The 23672-nt window shown below is 42.2% G+C and overlaps 1 protein-coding gene across 1 annotated transcript; it reads right to left on the reverse strand.

The window, feature by feature from the left end:
- Positions 1-20438: 20438 nt before the first annotated feature.
- LOC147899822 (zinc finger protein CONSTANS-LIKE 16-like) lies at positions 20439-23197 on the reverse strand. The gene is made up of 3 exons (XM_087376523.1): positions 21689-23197; positions 21342-21593; positions 20439-21198 (listed from the first exon to the last, which is right to left on the reverse strand). Exons 1-3 carry the CDS (start codon positions 22847-22849, stop codon positions 21169-21171), a joined length of 1443 nt encoding a protein of 480 aa, XP_087232649.1. The 5' UTR covers positions 22850-23197; the 3' UTR covers positions 20439-21168.
- Between the last annotated feature and the right edge of the window lie 475 nt (positions 23198-23672).

A 23672-nucleotide genomic window follows, 5' to 3' on the forward strand; every position in this document is an offset into this window, starting at 1 on the left:
TAATAGTACTATGTTATTAGTATGTTAGTACTCATTATAGTCTACTATATTAATATTGGAATAGTGTTATATTAGTACTATATTAGTGCCAAATTTAGATCTAACACATCACCATCAATACATATAGTACTAAAACTAGTATAATCTATGTAAGGCTACTTAATTAAGTCAGCATATGTAGTATTGAATGATACAATCATCCTATAATGCTAACACACTACTGCACAATAGCCATTTCTAAGTTTGATTCCTATTTTTGTTCCTCCTCCCCAACCGTTCTATTCCAATAGATAAGACCACTTGCTCATCATCAGCCAGTGTCTTGTACAATGTAGTATTTACGTTCATTTTCATCAAATGTTCCTATGTGGCTGTTGGTCTCCTCTCTATTACCGACCCATATATCTTATCCAAATTATGGCCAATCATAAGAGTGTGGTAGTTTCCAGTGTCCATGGGATCATCTGCCTTTCTGTATCAGTACTATGGCGTTGGTGCTCCAAGTAGGTGGGAAGCCATGGCATATGGCATGGTTGAACAACTCTGCTAGGATTGGGGTCAATATCTCTTGCCCATGCGCAAAATGTTGAGTGCATAGTCCCTCATGATGTAATGATCTCCGGTTATGAAATCGGAGAAGGGCAGCTCATACATTCTATGTAGTAAACAAATGACACATAGTGGGTCTGGGCATAGAGGACATATCAGGTGGTGCTTGACCTCGGACATCATATAGAGAGCATGCATATTATGCCAGAATGTTGGATCTGTGATGGGGATGGGTGGCTTCCCCTCCGACAAGAGCCCCCATCCCATAGCAGGGTCTCCTCTATGAAAGGAGTGCAAAAGGAGCTGATCATCTTTTTCATTCTTTGCATGAGGAAAGCCTACTTCTTAATCCGTGTCACTCGACATGAGATCCGTTGTGCCTTTGGTGAAGTCAAGTGTCCTAGTGCTTGCTCGCGTGTAAGGTGGGCTCTCATCTCTACATTCATCATCGAGCCAAGGATTTTGGGGCATCTTCCCATTTGGAACACGTGCAAATCATGTCATGGGAAAGGATCAGATGGCAACATCTTATATCACTGAGGTAAGGGTGTATGATGCATGTGCAAGGTCCATCCCCTCTTCAAGTAGTATTGGAAGCTCAGAAGCCTAATGGCTCATGTACACAGGGTCAAGAGCATGGTTAAAATGAATCTAAATGTGAGTGGGTGGCGGGGGGCCCCTCATCATGGCTGGCATGGCGACTGATATACAAAAGGTAAGGTATGAGTGGTCGACTCCAAGTGGACGAGGGGGCATAGTAAAATCATCTATCCATGGGGCAAAGGCTAGTGGACCACCAAGCAAGTAGTCCACCATACTACTCCCCCCTCCAAGTGGGAAACAAGTGAGCCTGCCAGATGATGGCCACCTTCGAAGACCGCTATAAATGGTCAGGTCAAGTATAGCCCCCATCTTGAGTAGATGCCTCCCATATGCTATCACTAGTACATCTGCATCTACATCTGCCCACTACCTCATGATCCCCAATTTTGTTGCATCCATCTCCTATACTTTGAGGGAAACTAACAAGCCCACCTGTCTATTCCCAATATGTGTATTGAAGTCTAACAAGCCCACTTGTCTATTCCTAGTATGTGCATTAAGTCACCAAGGAGGAGAGTGTCCTTGTGTCTCGAGAACTCTATGATGTCATCATGGATATTCTCATATGGGCTATGCCCATCAATGGTGACCTCTCATGCATAAGATGATGTGTTTGGGGGAAAGTAACACACTGCAATGAAGATCGACCGTGCGTCTAGTAATTGAACATGAATCCACATGTGCCATGCATGATCCTCCCTTTGTATCATAGAGAGGAGTGGCCTCAGATGTGATCTGAAGGGAATATCCACACCTCTAGATCCTCATAGCCCACTATGCATCCTTATCTCCCTCCTATGAGTAGACTCCCATTTGTATCCTACCACTGTGGGTAGCCCTCTCTCTGGGCTCTCATGTGTCTCGGTGTAGAAGATCATATCTCTATTACTGTATGTCTCCAAGAAACCCCCTTAGTCGGACCACAGAGAGAGAGAGAGAGAGAGAGAGAGAGAGAGAGAGAGAGAGAGAGAGAGAGAGAGAGAGAGAGAGAGAGAGAGAGAGGATGAACAAACTCTCTTGCTTGTACATCTATGCAAACATATTTCATTCCACAAAGATTGGAAATCAGCCTTTGGAGAGTCTCATAGGAACATTTCAAGCTTTCCATTTAGGTATTTTGGTGTTTGTCCATTCCTTAAAATTGTCTTCATTCATAGAACAAAAACAATGTGGGTTTGTAAATAAATGTCACAACAATTCTTGGATAATGTCCGCTATCCTCATAAGGAAGGTATTCAAAAGGGATATCACTCTAGATGTGTAGTTTCCAAAGAAATACTAGCTACAACATATTAGGTTCTACATGGGAGTTGTTATGTGAGGTATGCATACATGCATTTTCTATCTTGATTAGGATATTAAGGAAGTTATTCAAAAGGGAGATCTCTTTAGATGTGTAGTTTCCAAAGAAATACTAGTTACAAGGTATTAGGTTTTGCATGAGGAATAATCACAATACTTAGATTGCATTAGATTGTGCCACAAAAGAGACAACAAAGGTAAAAATTTATTTGCCTAATGGTGCTATTGAGTTTCTTGAAGTTACAAATAGTTTGGACCTTGAAACACATTTGAGAGTACCTTGCTATAACGTTCGATGAGAATGAATTTTTCTTTAATTTGGATGGGAAGAAGGTAAGAAGACGGCTTGAAGCTAAGCCATGATAATATCATTGGAAACCTCCCTGTGAAATTACTATACAAATTTTTATAAGTATGTGGACATGTTTTTGCACATTGCATTACTAATTGTTCAATATTTTGCCGTCTCTCTTTTGTAAATGTTGATCTTTTGACCTTAAATATCATGCTTTTTCATATATGTTTATATACTACCTTTATTTGACTTTGTAAAAGGTGTTCTTTATAAGATGGGCCTTTATAAGCCACAATACCTTTATCATCATATTCTCACCTCCTTGTTATCTTTGTTCTCATCCTCACACTGCTCATGAATGCACCACACCTTGCCTTCCACCAATTCATAGCTTCTACTCCCTATGTGAGTAGGGAGGATGAACTCTATTAGATCTTTGATTGCTAGAGTATATGATCCAAAAGGACCACCACATTTTCAAATAAATATTACATCTTGAAAAAATCTATTTTAGGTTCTTGCATGATGCACTCAAGGGGGTTATTTTCACTTGTATAAACAATGCATCTCGTGAGAGGGATTGATAAAATGCAAGTCATTTCAGTGTCAAGGAATGTTGTGATTCTTGTGGAAGTATTATATGTTCTACGTATCGAGAAGAACTTGTATTCTACCTCAGCTATCTTCACAAAGGGCTTCAAGTTTATTTTTGACATTTGTCATTGTGTTTTGTATGAAAAACTAACATATTAAATGTATAATATTTATTGGAACCCTTTCAAGAGGCTGTACATTCTTGATACATATGAAAAACCTAGGAGCCAACACAACAATAGGATTTGAGAGGTCCCTCATCTTCAAGGCTGCTGTTCCAGCTATCCCCTTCCTTGCCTCCCCTCCTTGATTATCCCTAACCCCCTCGCAAGTTCTTCCTCTCCCCTCCCAAACTGTGCCCCCCCTTCTTCTTCTTCGCCCCTCTGCTCATCCCTAGTTGCATCCACTCTCACTACCCATGCCCCTTTTGCCATCTCTCCACCTCGCTCTTATCCTCTTCTTGTTGCCATAGCATGGCCTACTTCTTCTTCCTCATTCCCATCCCCCATGGGCAGAGTGGATATTTGGCTCAACCTCAGAGCCAACACTACAGTAGGATTTGAGAGGTCCCTCATCAGGGCCATTGTTCTAGCTATCCCCTTCCCTCCCCCCCCTCCTTGATTATCCCTACCCCCTCGTCGGCAAGTTCTTCCTCCCTCCCCCTCCCAACCCCGTCCCCCCTTCTTCTTCTTCCCCCCTTTTTTATGCCCCTAGCTGCATCCTCTCTCACTACCCGTGTCCCTTTTCCTAGCTCTCCACCTCTCTCTTTTTCTCTTCTTGTTACCATAGCATGGGCTGCTTCTTCTGCCTCTTTCCCATCCCCCATGGGCAGAGTGGATGGGCCCTCAGGGGTATGATATTTGGCTCAACCATGGTGACTACTCTACTTTTAGCTTGGTTTTTTCATAGAGAGGTTAAGCATAGGGTTCACAATGGGTGTAATCTACTTGTTGGGACCAAAGGTGCAGCCCACACAAGTTATGCATTGGTCACTTCACCAACACATAGCCAAGCTGGGGGTAGAGGTCACTTTCATGATGTAGTGGGGCCTCAAGGTAGACATGGAAGTTGACATGCCCTTAGTACAATCATGCATAGGTGCAGAATACTCCCCTCCAAGCAACCTTTGAAAAGAAGAAGCCTGATGTAGTGGTGCATGCTCCTACTCATAAGTGAGTTTTATTCTCCAAATCCTCTTCCCCATGAGCTGGACCATAGTGAGCAGGGATGTTTTTATCGAAGCTATACTTATATATTAATGTAAAACTTGGTGACAGTTTATCGAGCTAGTTTTTTAAGTTTCACAATATTTGTAGAACATATTATAATTTTATATATTTTCTTTTGAAAAAGTTGTAAATCCTGGTGAAACTTTAATTTTTTTCTCATAAATGTTTCAAACCTTGGTGAATTTTTTAAACCGTTATTTTTATTAGGGCATACAAAGGAAATTTGTATGGACATTCGTTCGAACATAGGATAGGCGTCTTGAATGTCTATGCCCTTGCTTGTATACATGCAACAATGCCCTACTTTTTAGAGGCAACTAATAGAGAGCCTCCCAAATCTACACTCTTGGATTGTTGGAGGTGACCTTAACAACTTACAATTTGGGAGAACAAGCAAAGCAAAATGTCGTTCTTAGAGATAACACATGGGAGCAATCTATTTTCACGATCTGTAGTAGAGACCCATGGCATGAGGTGGAGTCGAAGGCTTCTAGCAGTCAGTCTCCGTTTCTCTTTTGGGTAGCGTTGGCATCATCGACTCTTAGAGAGGCTAGATAGGTTTTACATTGGGGATTGGGCAATGCATAGGGAAGGAGCTACTAGCATTCTGGCAAGCACTATGATGTCCAACCCTTCCGTGATCATTTTGTACCTAGAACAACCTAGCACTGGTGGCTTCCCCAGAGGGAGATACAAATTCTTGATTCCCTACTAAATGATCAAGAGGTATAGGAGGCGGTCATACAGATATGGTAGTAGGCGAATGTAGGCCCAAAGGGAGATGGGCCCTATGGGGAGCAAATCTGATCCAAAGGAATAGTGAGGAGTTGCAATCCCAAGCTTTACACCACCACCACCACCTCCTTCAAGCACGCAAGAGAGAGCTTTGAGGAGGTCATGAAGAAGGAAATGAAGAAGGGGGAGTGGATAAAAGTACTAAGGATCTTGGCTAATTCCCTCCAAATAATCATGCCTTACCTAAGCCCCATAAACAATGTTGAAATGACTTTGCAATTAGCTTGGAGGAGGTCATCAAAAAGGGGGAGCAGATAAAAGTACTGAGGATCATCTTAGCTAACCCCCTCCAAATAATCATGCCCTATCTGAGCCCCATAAACAGTATTGAACTGACTTTGTAATTAGCAGAAGAGTAGCGAGGACAAGTAGGGTCTGGCCCCAGGGCCCCGAAGCTAGATCTCCACCGGTTCATTGTAATCCCACCATGAATAGAAAGCCAAAAGAAAAGAGTAACTTTTCTATACCTAAGGGATTTCTATAGTCTCTTCCAGAAGTTCTTCTATACATCAGCAAAAATCTCAAACCCCTCCCAACAATGGGGAGCTCTAGATGGCCTCCAACCTCTACAACATCTAAAATCTCCTACAAAAACGAATAGTGTACATTCTCATTATCCATCTGTAAGTACTCTTGTTTCCTCGGCTTGTTGTTTGCTCCCTTGCATTCCATCTCCATTCCATTGCTCCTCGCACCCAACATATACATCAATGCACAGTGCCACAACAACATAGTGGAGTCATATAGTGGAAGAATATGACATTGATGGAAATGGCCAGATGCATGCTTAAGGGGAAGTCTCTGCCCAACAAGTCTTGGTTGGATGGAATCATGTGTGCCAACTATGTGCTCAATAGACTCACCCACATGAGCATTGAAGGCCATCACTCCTTGTGAGGCATGGAAGCCTATGATTTCACACATGCACATGTTTGGGTTCTTCATATATGCACATGTTCCCTCTTAGATGAGGCATAAACCAGAAGATAAGGTAGTCAAATGTAATTTTATTGGCTACAGCTCCCAGAGAAAGTATGCACGGGCAACAACCTAGCACAGGCAAGGTTATTGTTAATAGAGATGTGGTTTTTGTTGAGAATCCAGCTTTACCTTCGTGGGACTATAGAAAAAATCCATCAGTAGAAGCCTCTGTTCTGTGTGATCCTTGCTACCTCTTTTAGCCAAACACAAATTTAGATCAAATTTTGCAAGATACAAATCCAAATGCATCTAGCAATTCACAGCTTCCTCATCATGCCAATGTTTAGAGGGCTATCATTAGAAAGCAGAAAAATAGTTCCAAGGTGTGTCTTGGAGACTCTCAAAAATAGCAAGCAAGCTGAGCTCTTGGCTGCCCGCACAAGAGGTAATCACAAATATATGCATGGCAATTTGCTAGATCTTGCACAACTACCCACTACTTGTTGTAGTGAAGAACCCTCATGCCATAAGGATGCATTCGATAGCAGGGAATGGATGGATGCCATGAGAGTTGAAGTTCATTGCATTCATGCAAGTGGCACATGGGAGTTATGTGACTAGTCAGCAAGCAAACATGACATAGACACTAAATGGTTTCTACATGGTAAAGTGAAAAACTGATGGCAATGTAGACCACCATAAAGCCAACCTTGTTGCAAAAACTATCCACACCAACACAGCATTGACTATACATTCACATTTGTTATGCCTTGGATTTTAGAACAGCCCCATGGAGGCCACTCTTTGTGTCTGGAAAAGTGAATCACTTTTTTTAATTTTAATACCTTATGTGGAGGGCATGCTTATTGTTGCCCCAGATACATAGCAAGTTGCAACTTTCAAAGCTAATTTACAAACATCATTTGCTATGGAGAATATGGGTAGGTTGCATTACCCTCCAGTTTGGCAGTTTGAAGGGGGCTATAATGATGAGCCAATCCAAGTACATCAAACAGCTCTTATAGTGCTTTCAATTCAAGGATTGTAATCCGGTTTCTATACTATTGGAGCATGGCTTTCGATTTTTTTCCTAAGTTGACTTTGGATGACTTTCACTCATATATTGGCCATCTCTCATACTTTCATAGTATCCATTTGCAAGCACACTTCAGTTCATTCCAGCTTCTTTCCATTTCTCCCCACATCTAACACCATTATGGGGAGCGTTGGCTGTAGTAAGGAGCCTCCTCCTTTGTTTTATAATATATGGGCTATAAGTCATGAGATAGGCCACCATGTAGCAAAATTAAATGATGGAAACTTGCACTATACTTGTACATATGATCTTGTAGTTCTAGCCTCTCCTTCTCCTCTCCTCTCTCTCCTTTCTCTCCCCATGCCTTTCATGAATCACCCACTGAATGAATGCCCCTTGCACCCCTCTGTACAAGGATGAATCCCTCTTGCCTCGAGTTCCATAACTTCATTTTCTCATCACAACTTCTCTTGATTACCAAAATATTTCCCCCATTGGCTGATTGCATCCTTCCCTACTATTTGTCATTGGCCTATCTCATCTTCATGCCATTGTGTTCCATCTGTGTACAATTGATTCCTCCATAATTCTTGATGTGTTTCATGTGGCTCTCCTAGTGGTGGCATAACTCCTTATGCAGTTTGTCATGATTGCGAGCTACATTGCCTTAACTCCCCCATCCATGATATCTTTGGATGTCAAAACCGCATTGCTTCAGAAAAGAAAAAATAGTAGTAAGCTCTTGCAATTACAAATGCCGCTCTACTGCTACCCATGAAAACAATCATGAGGTAGAAGACATGGCTCATGATGATTCAGAATTTGTTGTGACCTGTTGCTACAATGCAAGCATGCTTCAACTTTATCAATTTTAGATTCTAAGTTAGACTTCTATTTTGAAATCAGTGCTTCTAAGCTGATTACCTCTTGCAAATCTCTATTTCAATCCTAGAGTGATGCTCCACATGGGGGCATTGTCACTTGTGTAAATAATTCATATTATCCCATGAAAGGGATTGGATAGGTTGAAGTCACTTTTGTGTCATGGGATGTAGTGACTTTGATGGAAGTGTTATATGTTCCATGTATAAAAAAGAACTAATTCCTATCTCAGCCCTCTCCACAATGACTTTCACGTTATTTTTGACAGTTGTTATTGTGTTGTGTATGACAATCCCAATGACAACTATATAGTATTTATTGGCACACTTTCAAAAGTGTTGTACCACCTTGATACACATGACAAACACCTTGTTTCTGAAGCACGTGCACCTTTTGAATCTTTCATTTTAGTTACACACTTGTGGTTGGAGAGATTGGGACATCTTAATTATGGTAGTTTGGTGAGAATGCATTTCAAGAACATGGGGGTAGACCTCCCACCCATGCATGCACTTACAAAGCATGTCTGTGAGGGATGCTTGCTGGGTGGAATGCATCAGTTCTCTTTCCAAAGATGGGACTGTTGGTGCATCCAGGAAGTTGCATTTCATGCATAGTTATGTATGCGGGCCGATGCAGATTGCATCACTTGGGGGCTATTTATGCTTTGTCACCTTTGTGGATGATTGCACTAGATATACTTGGATTTATCCTTTAAATTCCAAGTCTGATGTCTTCTCTTATTTCAAGAACTTCTTGCCATGGCCAAAAACAAGAGTGGTAACAATCTCTTGACATCTACACTGACAAAGGGGTGAGTAAGTGTCCCATGAATTTTTTAATTTTTGCAACCGAGAGCATAACACAGCAGTGCATAGTACAATACACCGCAACAAAATGGAGTCGCATAATGGAAAAATAGGACATCGATGGAAATGGCCAGATGCATGCTTAAGGGGAAATATTTGCCCAACAAGTTTTGGTTGGATGCAATTATATGTGCCAACTATGTGCTCAATACACAAACTCCAACACATTAACCCATCAAAGGTTAGCGAAATGTATGCATTCCTAGTTCTTAGACTAATCCTTATCCCTTGTGGGTGTCCCCATAGTTCTCTTTTACCAATGCAAAGCAAAAGTAAAACAATAAAACTTATTCTTAGTTAATCAAAGTCAACATTCTTTGATCGAAGTCAATTCTAATAAAGACTCAATAAAGATCATACTTTATTTCTTGAGAGAAATACCAGATGGTGACCATTGAAAATTTTTCTCAAATCCTTCTCATCAATACCCACCTTTGCCATCCTTTCTAGCTAGCCTTCTCTCAGAAATCTCCTTGGATATCCTCTCCATGCCCTCTTAAAAAGTCTTCCTACCAAAGCAAAACATCAGCCTGCCCTTCCCAAGCAAGATCACCACCCAAATTTTAACCAAGATTTTTCCTCCTTCATTTGTGTTTCACATTCGTGGATGGGTGCTACATTGTTAAGGTAGTGGAGTGGCATACGTAAGAGTTAGAGAGCATGGATTCATTTCAATGGAAATACTTGCAAATTTGGTTGGCGAATTCCTATGCTACTTGCAATGACTCACAAAATTGTGTTATGCACCTTGGTTGCTTTTGAATTTCTTATTATATATTTCCCTCAAGGTGACTCCAATGCTTTTATATCTCAAGGCTACACCACCAAGTGAGTAATGGCTAACACCTTTGACTCTTCTAGCTATATATGCCCAAGACCATAATGGTAATGTTAACATTAGCCTCGATCTAGATACCAAACTATTTCTCATGACCCTCTCACCAAAAGTCCCATAATGGAGAAGGGCCTTCCCTTTTATAGCTTTTTAATTGTGACAACCATCTAGATTCCCCTGTTCGCTTGCAACTTGAGACTAGGTTTCCTCTTCCATCCTTATCATGACATCCCTATATTGCCACGATGCTAACATATTTTGACTACTATGCTTTGTGGCACTTGTTAGTCCACTGTGGGTGCTTGTCAATCCTTATCATGACTAGATTTCTTCTTGTATCCTTATCATGACTAGATTTCCTCTTGTACCCTTATCATGACATCCCTATATTGCCACAGGTTAATAGATCTTAATTACTACACTTTGTGGCACTTGTTAGTCCACCGTGGGTGCTTGTCAAATTTCTCTCTCATTGGATACCCACCTTCTTGGCTTTACTACTTCTCTTGTTGGTGCTTCAGAACCTTTTTGTCTTTGGTGGCTGTTTTCATTCCTCACTCGTTGCTTTAAAAATAATTCCTTTAAATAACATCCCTCATAATCACTCTCAATGTAATAATATTATACATATATAATTACTTATTAAACACATTTATATCAATTTAACAAGAGCTTTCTAGTGTTCTTATAGCATAAATAACAAGATACTTATGGATATGTTTCTAAAGAAGTTTAAATTACTATAAATAAGTATTAACTTGGGCTTATATATCACTGTCATAAAACATATGTAATATTTAATACTATATATGCAAGATTTTCCAAAATATAACCCCATAAATGAGCTCAAATTGGGGTTTTCAACCAATTTGAGTGGTTGAATGACTATATTTGTACATTGGATGTGAAAGTTATGTCACTTTTAAAGGTGTTGTCCAAGGTAGTTTCGCCAGCAAAACTACCTTGGAAGACCTACTTCAAAGGGGCTTCACTAGCAAAACTACCTTGATGGCTTACTCCAATGAGGTTTCTTTGGAGAAACCCTTTCATGAAGATAGGTTGAGAAAGGGTTTTCAAAGTCACCCCCTATTAAGTAAAAGTTGTAAGAAGGATCATAAGGGAATTTTCATAGAGAAGTCTACTCTACATGTGGATTTCTTCAAAAGCCATCCCATTCTGTTACTCACCATTCCCAAAGATTCATGTAAAGATTTGTGTATAAAACAGGCATTGCTATAATACTTTGCATATTTCTACATGAAATTATTTTTTCTTCTGATCCATTTTTGCCATACTTTTACATAGTTGGAAGCTTTTTTTCTTTCCTTCGCTCGGATGCTCAAAAGATTTCACTAGAAAAATGGCTGTCCCAGTTGTAATAGAACACACTACATGGTAAGAAAAATTAATTTGTCCTATTAGGTAGATATTTAAGGCATCCTCTAGCACAAAAATAATGAATTAATCTTCTCTGTGATTGCATCATATTATCTAAACCATCTTTTGTATTTTTTAAACAAATATGGATGCCCTACAATGTTGGATTTTGGAGCATCTACACTCAAGTATTACATGTGATATTATGGTCCTCATTGCCCGAGTTGTAGATCACATATAAAATGATGGGATAAGCTAGAGCACTATGAAATTTAGACAGCAGAATCACATTGAAACAACTTGTAGCACATGTGGTATGCAATAGAGATAACCCACACATAATATCGACAAAATAGACTAAAAAATCAACCCATATTAAAGACTCAAGGAGGGACAAACTCCTATACAAAATCATGGCCTACAAGCCTCAACCCAACTAGGTTGTTGGTTCTACATCAGAGAAGACAAGACTCTCTAAGGACCATAGAGCAACACTGATGACACACTAAAGGGAGCTCAAGAGTTGACTCTCATGAGCTCTACTATCTTCTACAATCCAAACCTACAAGCTAGCAAAAAAGGGAGACAACACGGCCATCTTTCTAGCTTTGTAGGAATCAAGCAGCATAAAATCATGAACATGCTAGAAAATGATCCATAACTGCCAAATGTTGCTTTTGCTTACCATGCATTGGAGAATGTTGCATGGGCCAATCAAAGGCACCCCACAAGATCCACCATCCATATTCCACGTCAATTAAGCCCAAAACCATTGCACCATAAGACAAACATTGCCCCTGCTTACCAAAGCACATAATTTTAACAAAAACATCAATGATTTTTTGCAAACCCACCTATACAAAAATTAAGTGAGGTGAGGAGAATGAGACAATATGTAAAATAGTTTTGCCAATATTAATGATGGGCTACGGTTCAATCTCATCCTCAATGAGATCAACCCTTGCCAAACTATCTACTTCAAAATCCAAACAAGTGTTTAGATCTACAAATACATTCAACCCACTACTACTTGTGCTACTCATGTGCTCATCAAAATCAGCATCACCAATGGTAGGCTCGTCCTCAGGGGTAATGGCCTCAATATCTATATCTCCTATCTCATGATCATCCTCCTCTCTCTTATCACAGTCGTCATCACCTCCATGGCCATGATCATCCTCCATATGCTCCATATTAGTAAATGTACTATACATCACTTTGGAATGTGGCATAATAGGTATGACATGCCACCATCTATTATTATCCACCATTGGTTAATAGACAACCTAATTCAAACACAAAGATAATCATGTTATTTTCCTTGCATCGAAGGTATTAAATATTTAAAAGTGAGTATTTTTATATGTGTGTACAATATCTGTTCACATTGTTGCAGTAGTACTAGTGTGTCCTTCTTACTTTGCCAAAACTTTGTGGAGTCAATAGTTACAAAGCCACTTGCATGGTGTTTGATTGTTGCATTAGGGCCTCTTTCCACCACATCCTTAAACCACTTTACATCCAAAACATACACAAAGAAGCATCAAAAGTCAAGCTTAATAATATCTTGGATTATGCCAAAATAATCATCCATGGCTCCATTGGCTCCCTCAAAGCTAGCAATGATGCCGCAATCTTGTGTGTTTCTCTTATCATCAATCCATTGTGTTCGAAAATGCTTGCCCTCACACCATATAGCATTGAACATAGTGCACTACACCAAGACAAAATCGATTAAATAAGTAATCTAAATTATTGAAAGCTCCTAACTTATGCATAACATTCTATATATCGACCTTGCTCATGCATCCCCTAGCATACTCCCATTCTTCCATTGTGATATGCATCCCCTCGTCTTTCTTTGCTTTCTCCATTTCATCAAGTAGCCAATCCACATGAATATCCTTTGGAAGTGCTCTTAGATACTGAGGGTATGGCACACGAGATTCGTGGTGTCTACGAAAGAGGGCCCTTTTTTCTTGTCTTCTTGCCTTTGCATCCTCGTATCTTGTCACCCATCTTTTCATCACATCACTATTAAGCACACAATAGAGGTTGATATTATTAAGCAACTCCATGTCTATTACTTTGTTGCGTCCTTTCCCTTAAGGCACAATAGAGGTCATCCTTAGGTCTTCATCATCTCTCCATAGTCATGGGAGAGAGCTATCCACATCAACAAGAAACTCAAAAATATATACAAGTGACTCTTGTACCAACTAACCCTCGGCCATGCTACCTTCGGGTCTTGCATTTTGTCTCACAAAACCCTTTAAGGTCTTCATGAAGTGCTCAAGGAAGAACAACCATTGTGCATGTATAGTATCGCATATAGCAATCTCATCCACCAAATGCACTATGAGATGTAGTTGGCTTGTGAGAATAGAATGTGGAAATGTCTCCTCCACTAAACAAACCACCTCCACTGACATAACTCGAGCATTCTCAAGTGTGGTGGGATCTATTTCCTTCGAGCTCACATACCTAGAAATGAAAAAGAACACCATATTAGCAATATGAACACCTTGCATGGAGCATTAATGTGCATCACATTTTGTACCATGTAAAGTACCTCACAAGCTCACCCATCTTGTAAATACAATCCTTCACATCCTTTGATGCACTATAAGAAACGCTAGTAGGTAGTATGAACTAAACACACAAGGAATGGTTGATTAGTTGCTTCTAATTCACTCACAAATTTGAAAGGCAAAAGATATTATGAACATAAAATATTAACCTGGAGCATCTTGTGCCAATCATGAGATTTCAAGCCATATAATTGCTCTACACCTCTTTTCTTGCTCTTTGTAAGGGCCCCCTTCAAACACCTCATGCATCCAGTGGGAGTATGAATTGTAGTAATAGCACGCTTCACCACCACCATCTCTAGCTTTGATAACCTCCATGGTGCATGAGGTAAAAAAACACACCCATTTGGTCTCTCTTGTGGCCAAGCTTCATGCATCCTCCCTGTGGTACGTAGATCCTCCCTTATGCTTGCAGAATCTCATGTCCCATTCAAATGTTCCCAAATGGTAGATGCCACATTCTTGAAGATATGCATGGGATCAAGTAGGTGATTGATCTTGAGGTGGGACCAATATGGTAAATGATAAAAGATGGAGTATTTAAACAAAAGCTGGTGTTAGCAAGCAATCTTTATTTCCAGCCAAAATAGCACACAATAGTTACCAACCCTTACTGGCTCATGCCAAGTGGTGGAGGAGTCATGGAACCGTCCCAAATTCTCATTCACAATCCCGTAGTGAGTGATTGTGGGAGGACTTCATTCCAAGGGGCAACATATCTAGGATGATCAGGTGGGAGAAATCGATGGTGATTCTCATAGATGACCTTATTCAATGCGTCTGCCCGTGAGACAACAAGCGAAGGACCACAAACAGGACATGCATGGTAACCCGATGTAGTGAGACCTGAACAATAGATGCAATTAAGAGTTGAAGGTGGGTTTAGGGTGCCACATCCTTTGCCTACTCATAATTAGAAGTGCAATGCTTACCTGAACACTCACCATAGCTTGGGAAGTCATGCATCGTCCACATCAAGACTGCTTTGTAGTTGAAGTCTCGTGACAAGGGAGCCCTACTCACATCATGCACCTCGATACCTCTCCAAAGTATCTCTAGCTCATCAATCAAAGGCTCCAAATAAACTTTTTGACTTTATGTTTCCCTGGAATTAGAAGGGATAACATAACATGTCCTTTCTTAATCGCCATAGAGGGTGGAAGATTATAATTCACCAATATTACTGGCCATACACTATAAGAGGTGCTTTTGAGACCAAATGGGTTCACACCGTCCATACCCAATCCAAGTCTCAAGCTCCTAGGTTCTTCCTTGAAGCTTGGCCATATGTCTTCAATATGCTTCCACGTAGGAGTGTCTGCGGTAGTTCTCCACTTACCATTGGTTGATCGATGGGAGGAATTCCATGACGTGAGCTCTACAATGGATTTGCACTTGAACATATGTTGGATGCAAGGGATTATGGAAAAATGTCACAGAACCTTACGAGGCACGTCCAAAGTTTTGAGATCTACTCTATATCTTGCCTCTCCACAAGTAGGACACTCTCTTGCATTCTTATGTAGTCCACGAAACAAAACGCAATCGTTGACGCATGCATGGATGCGCTTGTAATCTAATCCTTCAAGAGAGGTCACATGTTGCCTTGCCATATCTCTTGAGGTCAGTAATTTATTCTCCCTTGAAAGCATTTTACACAATAGCCTACATGTGAAGACCATAAATGAGGAAAAACATTCGAGTAATTGACCCACTAGCATAATTCACCATGTTTGCAAAAATAGACTTTAAAGCTTTCTTGAGTAATGCATTCAAACTTGCATTACTCCATCCATAGATGGTTTGCAAGTTTAGTAACTCAAGGGAGGCACAAAGAATAGAGAATGTGCACCCGTCAAACAGTGGAGTCGATGTGGTGGTAAAAAGATCATCCTGCTCCATGCTATCATCCCTCCCTTCGGATTGATGGACATATAAATCCCGCACCATATCATCAAACACCTCCTCCTCCACGGCTTCATGAGGTAATGGCAGAGGGCTACTATCACCATCACTCCATGCATCCGTAATGGTCCCTCCTGAAGATCCCACCTCATATCACTGATGCTTCGCCTCCTCATGACGAGCATAGGGCAACATATGCGGGTGTGGCACTGCAACATGTATCAAATTAAACGGGATCATAACTTAAACATATGAACACCCATAGGTATCTCAATCAACCTTAACTCTTTAACACTTACCATGTTTACGATCGCATCCCATTCTCCATACTTTGAGATGTGATTGAGTGTAATCCTGTGTGCACGATACATGGTTCCTCGACATCGATCATGCATACATTTGATTTTTTGCTCCAACCACATTTTGCGATGGTGGATACGGAGGGATTCATCCTCACTAGTGCTACTTGTTGAAGATGAAGACATCCTACAAATCCTAAAAAATTTGCTCTTGTATCAAATATTTTATCTTAAAACTTTGTGGCGCATCTAATACCATGTTTGTCTGTTCTGTGGTACGCATCTAAAATTGCATCTGCTCTGTGTTGTAGACGCACAATTAAACGCGCATTTAGACGCGTATATAGATGCATATTTAGACGTGCTTATAGATGCGATTTTCAAAACTACTTTTAGTGCGCTTGCTTTTCTTCACATACTTTTAGCATCGCGCGGCTTGCTTTGCTATTAACAGACACAGTTCTGAGCATCCACACTTATCTCTAGGCACCCACACTTATCTCTAGGCTTACACAATCATCTCCAAGCACACAAGAGAAGAGGGTGAATAAGGAAGAGAAGAAAGAGAAGCAAAGGGTGAACAAGGAAGAGAAGAAAGAGAAGCAGCTTTGAATAAGGAATAAGCTTCCATACCTCTATCCAAGGTAAGTCTCTTTACGGTTGCTCTTCTTTGAAAGTTGCTCTCTTTGGATTCGTCCTTTGTCGTATCCAAGAAACTAATGTTTTTGGTACTAGTGTTGTGCTTTTGTGTCGGGTGCATGTCCTTTTCGAGTTTTTAGAATAGTTTGTCTGTCGGAGCACATCTATAGACACATCTGAGAGCGTGTCTACTCTGTTTTTAAAAACAAATAGCTGCATCTATAGACATGCTGTTATATGCAAAGATAGACATGCTTTGTTATTTTTCCATAGCCTGGCCTTCCCTTCCCTTCCCTTCCCTTCCCTTTCCTTTCTCTTTCCTCTTCCCTTTCCCTTTCCACTTCCACTTCCAAGAAAAGGATTGCATATTGAATGATGGAAATAAGTGATTGCATGAATGAAGAAAAGGATTGCATGAATGATGGAAAGGGATTGCATGATTGAAGAAGGGGATTGCATGGATGATGGAAAGGGAAAGCATGATTGAAAAAAGGGATTGCACTCTATATTTTCCTCTCTTTTTCCTTCTCTCTTTTATGCTCTCTTTCCTTCTCTTTTCATCTCTCTTTTTCTCTCTTATCTCCTCTCTTTTTCTCTCTTTTTTTCTCCTCTCTTTTCTTCTCCTTTCTCCTCTCTTTCCTTCTCTCTTTTATCCTCTCTTTCCCTCTCTTTTCGTGGTAATTTCTCTCTCTTCTCTCCTCTCTTTTCCTCTATTTTCTCCTCTCTTTTATCCCCACTTTTTCTCTCTTTTTCTCCTCTCTTTTCCTCTCCTTTCTCCTCTCTTTTATCCTCACTTTTTCTCTCTTTTTCTCCTCTCTTTTCCTCTCCTTTCTCCTCTCTTTTATTCCCACTTTTCCTCTCTTTTCTAATCTCTTTCCTTCTCTCTTTTTCTCTCTTTTTCTCTTCCTTTTCTCTTCTCAGCTCATCAGTAATCTTCTTTTTTTCTTTTCCAGTTCATCATGTGGCCAGGAAGCTCTTCAGGCTCACCTGATCTTTGGGAGACCATCTTTTGGGAGTTATATAATCTTTTGGGGCACCCTCCCAATCCTGGGGAGCTATACGGCTACATGACGGGTACTCTAAACACCCCCTAGGAGTCGGCACTACAGACTCCAAACCACCCCAATCCCACACCAACTGAGATTACCCCAGCGGAGTCAACACAGCCCAGCCGGCTACACAGTTGAGCACCTTCCCCCATGCCGTCCTATGCCCCTTCCCCCATGCCGTCAGGAGGCCCTACTACCTCGCAGAGCCGTCGGCGTACTCTTGTGTAGTCGAGACTCGGTTCTCCAGCTACGAGTGGTCCATGTAGTCTTGTGCAATCGAGAGTCACTTCTCCAACTACGAGTGGCCAGTGTACTAGCTCGACACGACATAGTAGCACGCGTAGTAGTAGGGAGAGCAATGGCAGATGCATGGCACAGTGCTTTGGGAGGGGTGGTGGTGGGGATGAGGATGATTCAGATGATTTAGACGTGCCTCTGGGTGATGGTACGATCTACTATGACATCACTCAGACATGAGGCATCTTGATGGATGCACGGGGGAAGGACATCATGGCCTCATGCGCTCTGTAATTGCTAACAATTACACGGCCTGTAATTGCTAACAATTACAGAGATTGCTTTATTCACTACAAAGACCATCCAAAGAGGTTGGTTGATGAGACCCTCGTTGCTATTTGCTATAGGTATCCTAACCCCCCCAATGTACAGTTCATAGATAAATGGGCCAAGTCAAAGATTGTTACGATACTTGGCAATAAAAGATCTTCGCTTAAGAGGCAGGCACTAGCGGAGCTTGCCAGGCTCGAGGGAGGTTAACCACCAAGGGGCCCACCCCACACCGCTGACAAGCGTCAGTGGAAGAAAGCAATGACGTCAGCAAGGGAGGAACCCAATCTGCAACACGTGGAGACACAAAGGATCCAAATGGAGCAATATGGAAACATGCATTTTGGAGCAGAGGGTGTTCAATCATGGGAGGCCCAATTTGTAAGTATCGATCTTAAATTATATTGTTTATGTAGTTTATTAGGAGGTTGTTTCTTTGTACTAACCCCTCCGTAAATTGTGTCATCTTGCAGCTTGATATTGTGGGCAGGTACCCTACTCCTGTCGAGATAGCCTACTACCGCCACCATCGTAGAGAAGGTACATGGAGGCACTTCTATAATGACGGGTTGATTAGTGAGAAGCAGTATATCCGGGCTACTAGAGCGCCCCCCGAGATATTTGAAAGTAATTAAATAATGTCAATATTAAAAGTAAAGATTTGATTTTTCATACATTGATATATGTTGTCCCATATTTACAAGCCCCTGCACAAGAAGATGAGGAAGAAGATGAGGAAGAAGGAGATGGAGAAGGGAGCATAGAAGGGAGCAAAGACATGGAGAACTTAGATTAGTCGTAGAAGTAGTGCTAGCTACTCTTTTTTGTACTTAAAGCCACTGGCTTGACTTCGTGCCTCTAGTATTTACACTTCTCTTATATTTGGTACTTAAAGCCATAGGACGTGGATTAGCTTCGTGCTATATGTACATACAAGCAATTTTTGAGCTATGAATTAATATACACTCTTTTTATTTTTTTGGCTTTCAATTTTCTTGTGCAACGTTCTATCAATTAATACCTTGTGAACTAAATGTTTTGAAGTTGTAATGTTTTATTTGGAATTGTAATTGTTGGCTATAGACATGCTTGCAAGAGTGCTAATTAAAATGCAGTTGGCTGTAAGAATTGAATTACATAATGTGGAAATGGCATTCCTATAGCTACATAGCATACACAACATACACAAAATTCTATTCAAGCACACAAAATTTAAAAAATATTATGTAGCGCGTCTATCAGGGCATCTATAAACGCGTCTATATATGCATCTGTCTGTTCGAGGGGCGTCTATTTGCACGTCTATAAATGCATCTATAAACATGTCTATAAATGCATCTATAAATGTGTATAAGGATGCGTCTATCTATTTTTACAATTTTCTAACAAAGCGTCTTTTTGCACATCTATATGCGCGTCTGTCTATTATATAGATGCGCCTTTAAACGCAGGTCTCTAGACGTGTGAATAGACGTGCAAATAGATTACGCCCGTAAGTTTTTTTTAAAGTTGAGTAGAGGTGTCTGTGTCCGCGTTTGTAGGTGCTTTGTCTTGTTGTGGAAGATGTGGTGTGTGTTGAGCTACGAGAAATCACACAAAGTAGCAATCTTGGGCTTAAGGTTTTGTGCTAAGCCTTCAAAACTTTTAGCCAATTGGACTTCATTGAGATTTGCTAATCATGATGGCCTTATTTGTGAGGTATCATGTTGGGGAGCACCACCTTATAGCCCCTCCTTGCAACCCTCTCTATTGCTTGCCACCCTCAGTTTATTGCCATAAATTCCCCATCGTTGAAACCTCCCTCTCTCACTACTTCTTCTTTGCCTGCTTCGATGGCTTGGCCTTCATTGACCTCTGCTCTTGCTTACCCTCCCCCTCCTCCCGCTTGCTTTCCTCCTTCTCACATTGCAATCATCAAGCACTTTCTTTTTAGAAATTAGAGGCAACCCACGATGCCAACAATGAAATAGGGACAAAGATGGGTGCTTAACCCATTGTAGTCAGGTCATGCTACTCTTAAAGAATAGTAGTCTTCAATCGCTCACTTTAACCCTATCTAATTCATTGGGAATAACTTTGACCGATCGGATATTATTGTTATTAGAGAGGCCATCATTATATCAACTTGATTCACCATCAACGTCTAGTTAATTTAACCAAGCCTAGAAGTACTTCAAAATGTTCTCAAGGATACCATATCATGACAAATGGCAAACCAGGCAAGTGCTTTAGGTACCTTCTTTCAAGCATAGTAAGGGTCTAGACTCTCAAATCCTCCACTTTAACCCTATCCAATTTCTTGGGGAATCAATCCCGAATTAATGTAATGGCCACCACATTCCAAGCTTCATTGAACATGTGTGACAATAAAATATAATAAACAGCCAAAAGTACATATGATTATTTAGCTCATGGGGAAAGTACTACACATGGCTGAATTAATAACCTCTTGGTAATTATATTGGAGTTTTGGTCATGTCATTGTAAAGCATACTCCCGAGTTATTTAAGCCTTCGACTTAAAAGACGCTCGAGCCAGAGCTCGGAATTAAGACTCGAGAGTTTTTTTCAAGTTCCTTGAACTTATTCAAATGCCATCAAATGGCATCAAGATATGCACGTGAAGGAAAGGACCATGGTGGGGGTTTTCCAATATTCATACCTAACGTGAAACTTTGTTTTAAAACAATCTAAACGAGTACTTGCGTTGGAAAAACGAACGTTGAATGTTGGACGCTAAATGAATTTGCCGATCATTGCGCTTTCACAGAAAAAAGGTGCTTGCTTTTAACGCCCCTCTCTAGCGAAATGAAAATTGGCTCTTGCTATCGTCTAATCCGATGTCCTCTTTATAAAGCGTCCCTGCGCGGATTGAGAAAAACAGAGAGTCATGTTAATCGCTGTACGTTTGCAAGATACTCAAAGAAGACATGAGGAATGTGTATTTGACAGAATAAAACAAATGTTCATTTGCTGCCGGAAGTTTTTACGATAGACGATCATACCTTCATGCGAGGCCTCCTTTCGGCGTTGAGCTTGCGGACCTCGTAGCGGATTTTCTTGGAGAACAGGCGGGTGCGTCGCTTTTCACGATACCGCATCACCCTAGCTTCCCTCGCAGAGCCTCCACTGCTGCTACCACCACCATCTCCACCATTGGTTTCGTCGCTTTGTCCGTCGTCCACCATGAGAATCACTTGAGCACCGTCGTCTTGCCCCCCTTCAGCATTCGGCACCGCCCCGTCTAGCTCCCACGCCTGACATGATAATCCATCAAAAAGCCGTTTAGAGACCTCGCCTACCTTTCTTCAAATAAATAAATAACCCTTATACTTCAATCGTCAGCACTCACCGCTAGATCTAGATTGCAATCGTCTGCCACCTTCCTCTCCCAGCTCCCGTCTGCCCATGGCGAGCCCCGATCCGACCACGCGCTCAGAATATCGTCGTAGTTAAGGGTCAAGAACAACCTACGGCCTACAGAGAATTTTTCATCGTAATCACCATCCGTGCTTTCCTCCTGATCGGGCTCGAAATCCGTTAAATCGATCCTATATTCTTCGTCGCTTGTAGTCCCGTCTACCGTTGTAGCCGTTGTCGTGGTATCGGTGCTAATTATTCCCGTACTTAGGTCCGATCCACTGAGGCTCTCTCTCTGATCGGTCTCCGTCTTGGGCACCACCAATTCGTAGCAGCTGGCGGAAACCACGGACGAGGAGGCGCAGATTGTGTCGACGGCCTCTCCCATGATGCTACGCATGTCACGCTCGATCTCATAGAAGCGGTTGCCGATGAAGCTGTCGACAACATCGCAGGAGTCGTCGTGGCGGGCAACGAAGCCAATGACTTCGTCACTGGAGAATTCATCGGCTCCAGAAGAGCAAAGAGGAGATGAAGAGAGGGGAGAGAGAGGAGTTGAGGAAAAGAAACTGGGGAAGGCGTCGCGAGCGGAAGGGATTTCATCTGGCGAGGGAGTGCGGGAAAGGAGGTGTTCGAAGGGGAAGAAAGTAGGAACCTGGTGGAGGGGGGCGTCGTAGAAGTCGAGATTTTCGAGGTGATCCGGGGGCTCGAGCTTGATGGAGCTGAGAGGGAGGAGGAAGTTATGGTGGTGGTTGGCGGTGAGAGGCTGGGGTTCTAGCTTTGCTGGGAGGAGGCAAGAGCGAAGGCAAGCGAGGTTGGAGTGAGGTTTGCCCCAGCTGGTGCGGGGGCGTTTGTGAGGAGGCAGAGCGGAGGAGGAGGAGGAGGTGGAACTGGCGGAGAGGCCACGCTTGGAGGACGACGGCGGAAGGGGCTCGCCGAGCGTATCTAATCGCTGCCGCTGGTGGCGGCGCGCCACGCAGTTAATGTTGTGAACGCTCCCGTCGCACTGCTCGCACAGGAACACTGCATCCGCGCCGCAGTACCAGCGAGCGCGCTCCTTCACACATGCATCACACGGCCGGGCCGCCGCCACCAACGCCACCGCCGCCCCCAATATGCTCCTGCTATGCCCGCCCATGTCTCCTTCTCTCATTTCCCCTCCTCCTCCGCCACTGTTCCCTTCTCTCTGATATAGATTCAATTCCCCTCAAAACTCATCACAGCCCCGCCCTTCAGGCTTCAACTTGACGTCGTAGTTAGATGACCAAAATCTAGATCAATCTCCAGCTCGTCCCCAACAGCTCTCGCTCCCGAAGCAAGATTCAAGTAATCACGTGATTCGCAGTCTCTATGTATGTAAGCCGCAGGAGCTCCTAGCTGCCCTAAATTGATCTCCGCGCGAGCTGCAAGCGCCAAGCTGCTCACAGACCACCAACTTTCAAGACTGGCGCACACACTCTACATTGAACTTCCAGTCGCAAGTGCTAACTGCTGCTGCTGTAGCAGCTTAAATTGTTAAATCTATGCATCACACTAACTAAAAAGAAGCTGGAGATTGAGAGCCGGGGCCCGAACCCCTCAAAGAGCCCCGTGGGGCTCCTTTACCCCCACCCTCCAGACGATAGGCTCACCTTATCTCATCATCTTGCACTTTCCACGTGGCTCCCCGCCATTGCCCTAGCTTCTCCCACATCCATCATCGCCCTCCCCCTTTTTCTCCCTCTAAGGCCAGCAAGGCTGAGCTGGACTCCTGTACATTACCCAAAATCTCTACTGAATTTATCTCTGACGCTAGCTACGCAGAAGTCGGTGACCCTGCCGCGTCTGGCATGGTTTGTCATTATAGCTGGCCTAGGCCATTCCGCGGCCTGCCAAAATAGCTGCCAAATCTAGCGGGAGACTGGGGAGTTGCCCCACGCGAAATAAAGTGTATTGCCCAAAAGTTCAACCCGAGCGCCTTGATTGAAGTGGTCGAC

This window comes from Dipteris shenzhenensis, chromosome 7 (genome assembly GCF_047967505.1).
Source record: "Dipteris shenzhenensis isolate YYH24624 ecotype China chromosome 7, Dip_SZ_1.0, whole genome shotgun sequence".
NCBI lineage: Eukaryota > Viridiplantae > Streptophyta > Polypodiopsida > Gleicheniales > Dipteridaceae > Dipteris > Dipteris shenzhenensis.

Excerpts from the sequence above, each read along its gene's own strand:
- LOC147899822 (XM_087376523.1), bottom strand. The coding sequence starts at position 22,849 with ATGAGAGAAGGAGACATGGGCGGGCATAGCAGGAGCATATTGGGGGCG. Across the intron at positions 21,594-21,688 it reads ATTGCAATCTAGATCTAGCG|GCGTGGGAGCTAGACGGGGC; the intron begins GTGAGTGCTGAC and ends TTATCATGTCAG. Across the intron at positions 21,199-21,341 it reads AAAGGAGGCCTCGCATGAAG|GGACGCTTTATAAAGAGGAC; the intron begins GTATGATCGTCT and ends CAATCCGCGCAG.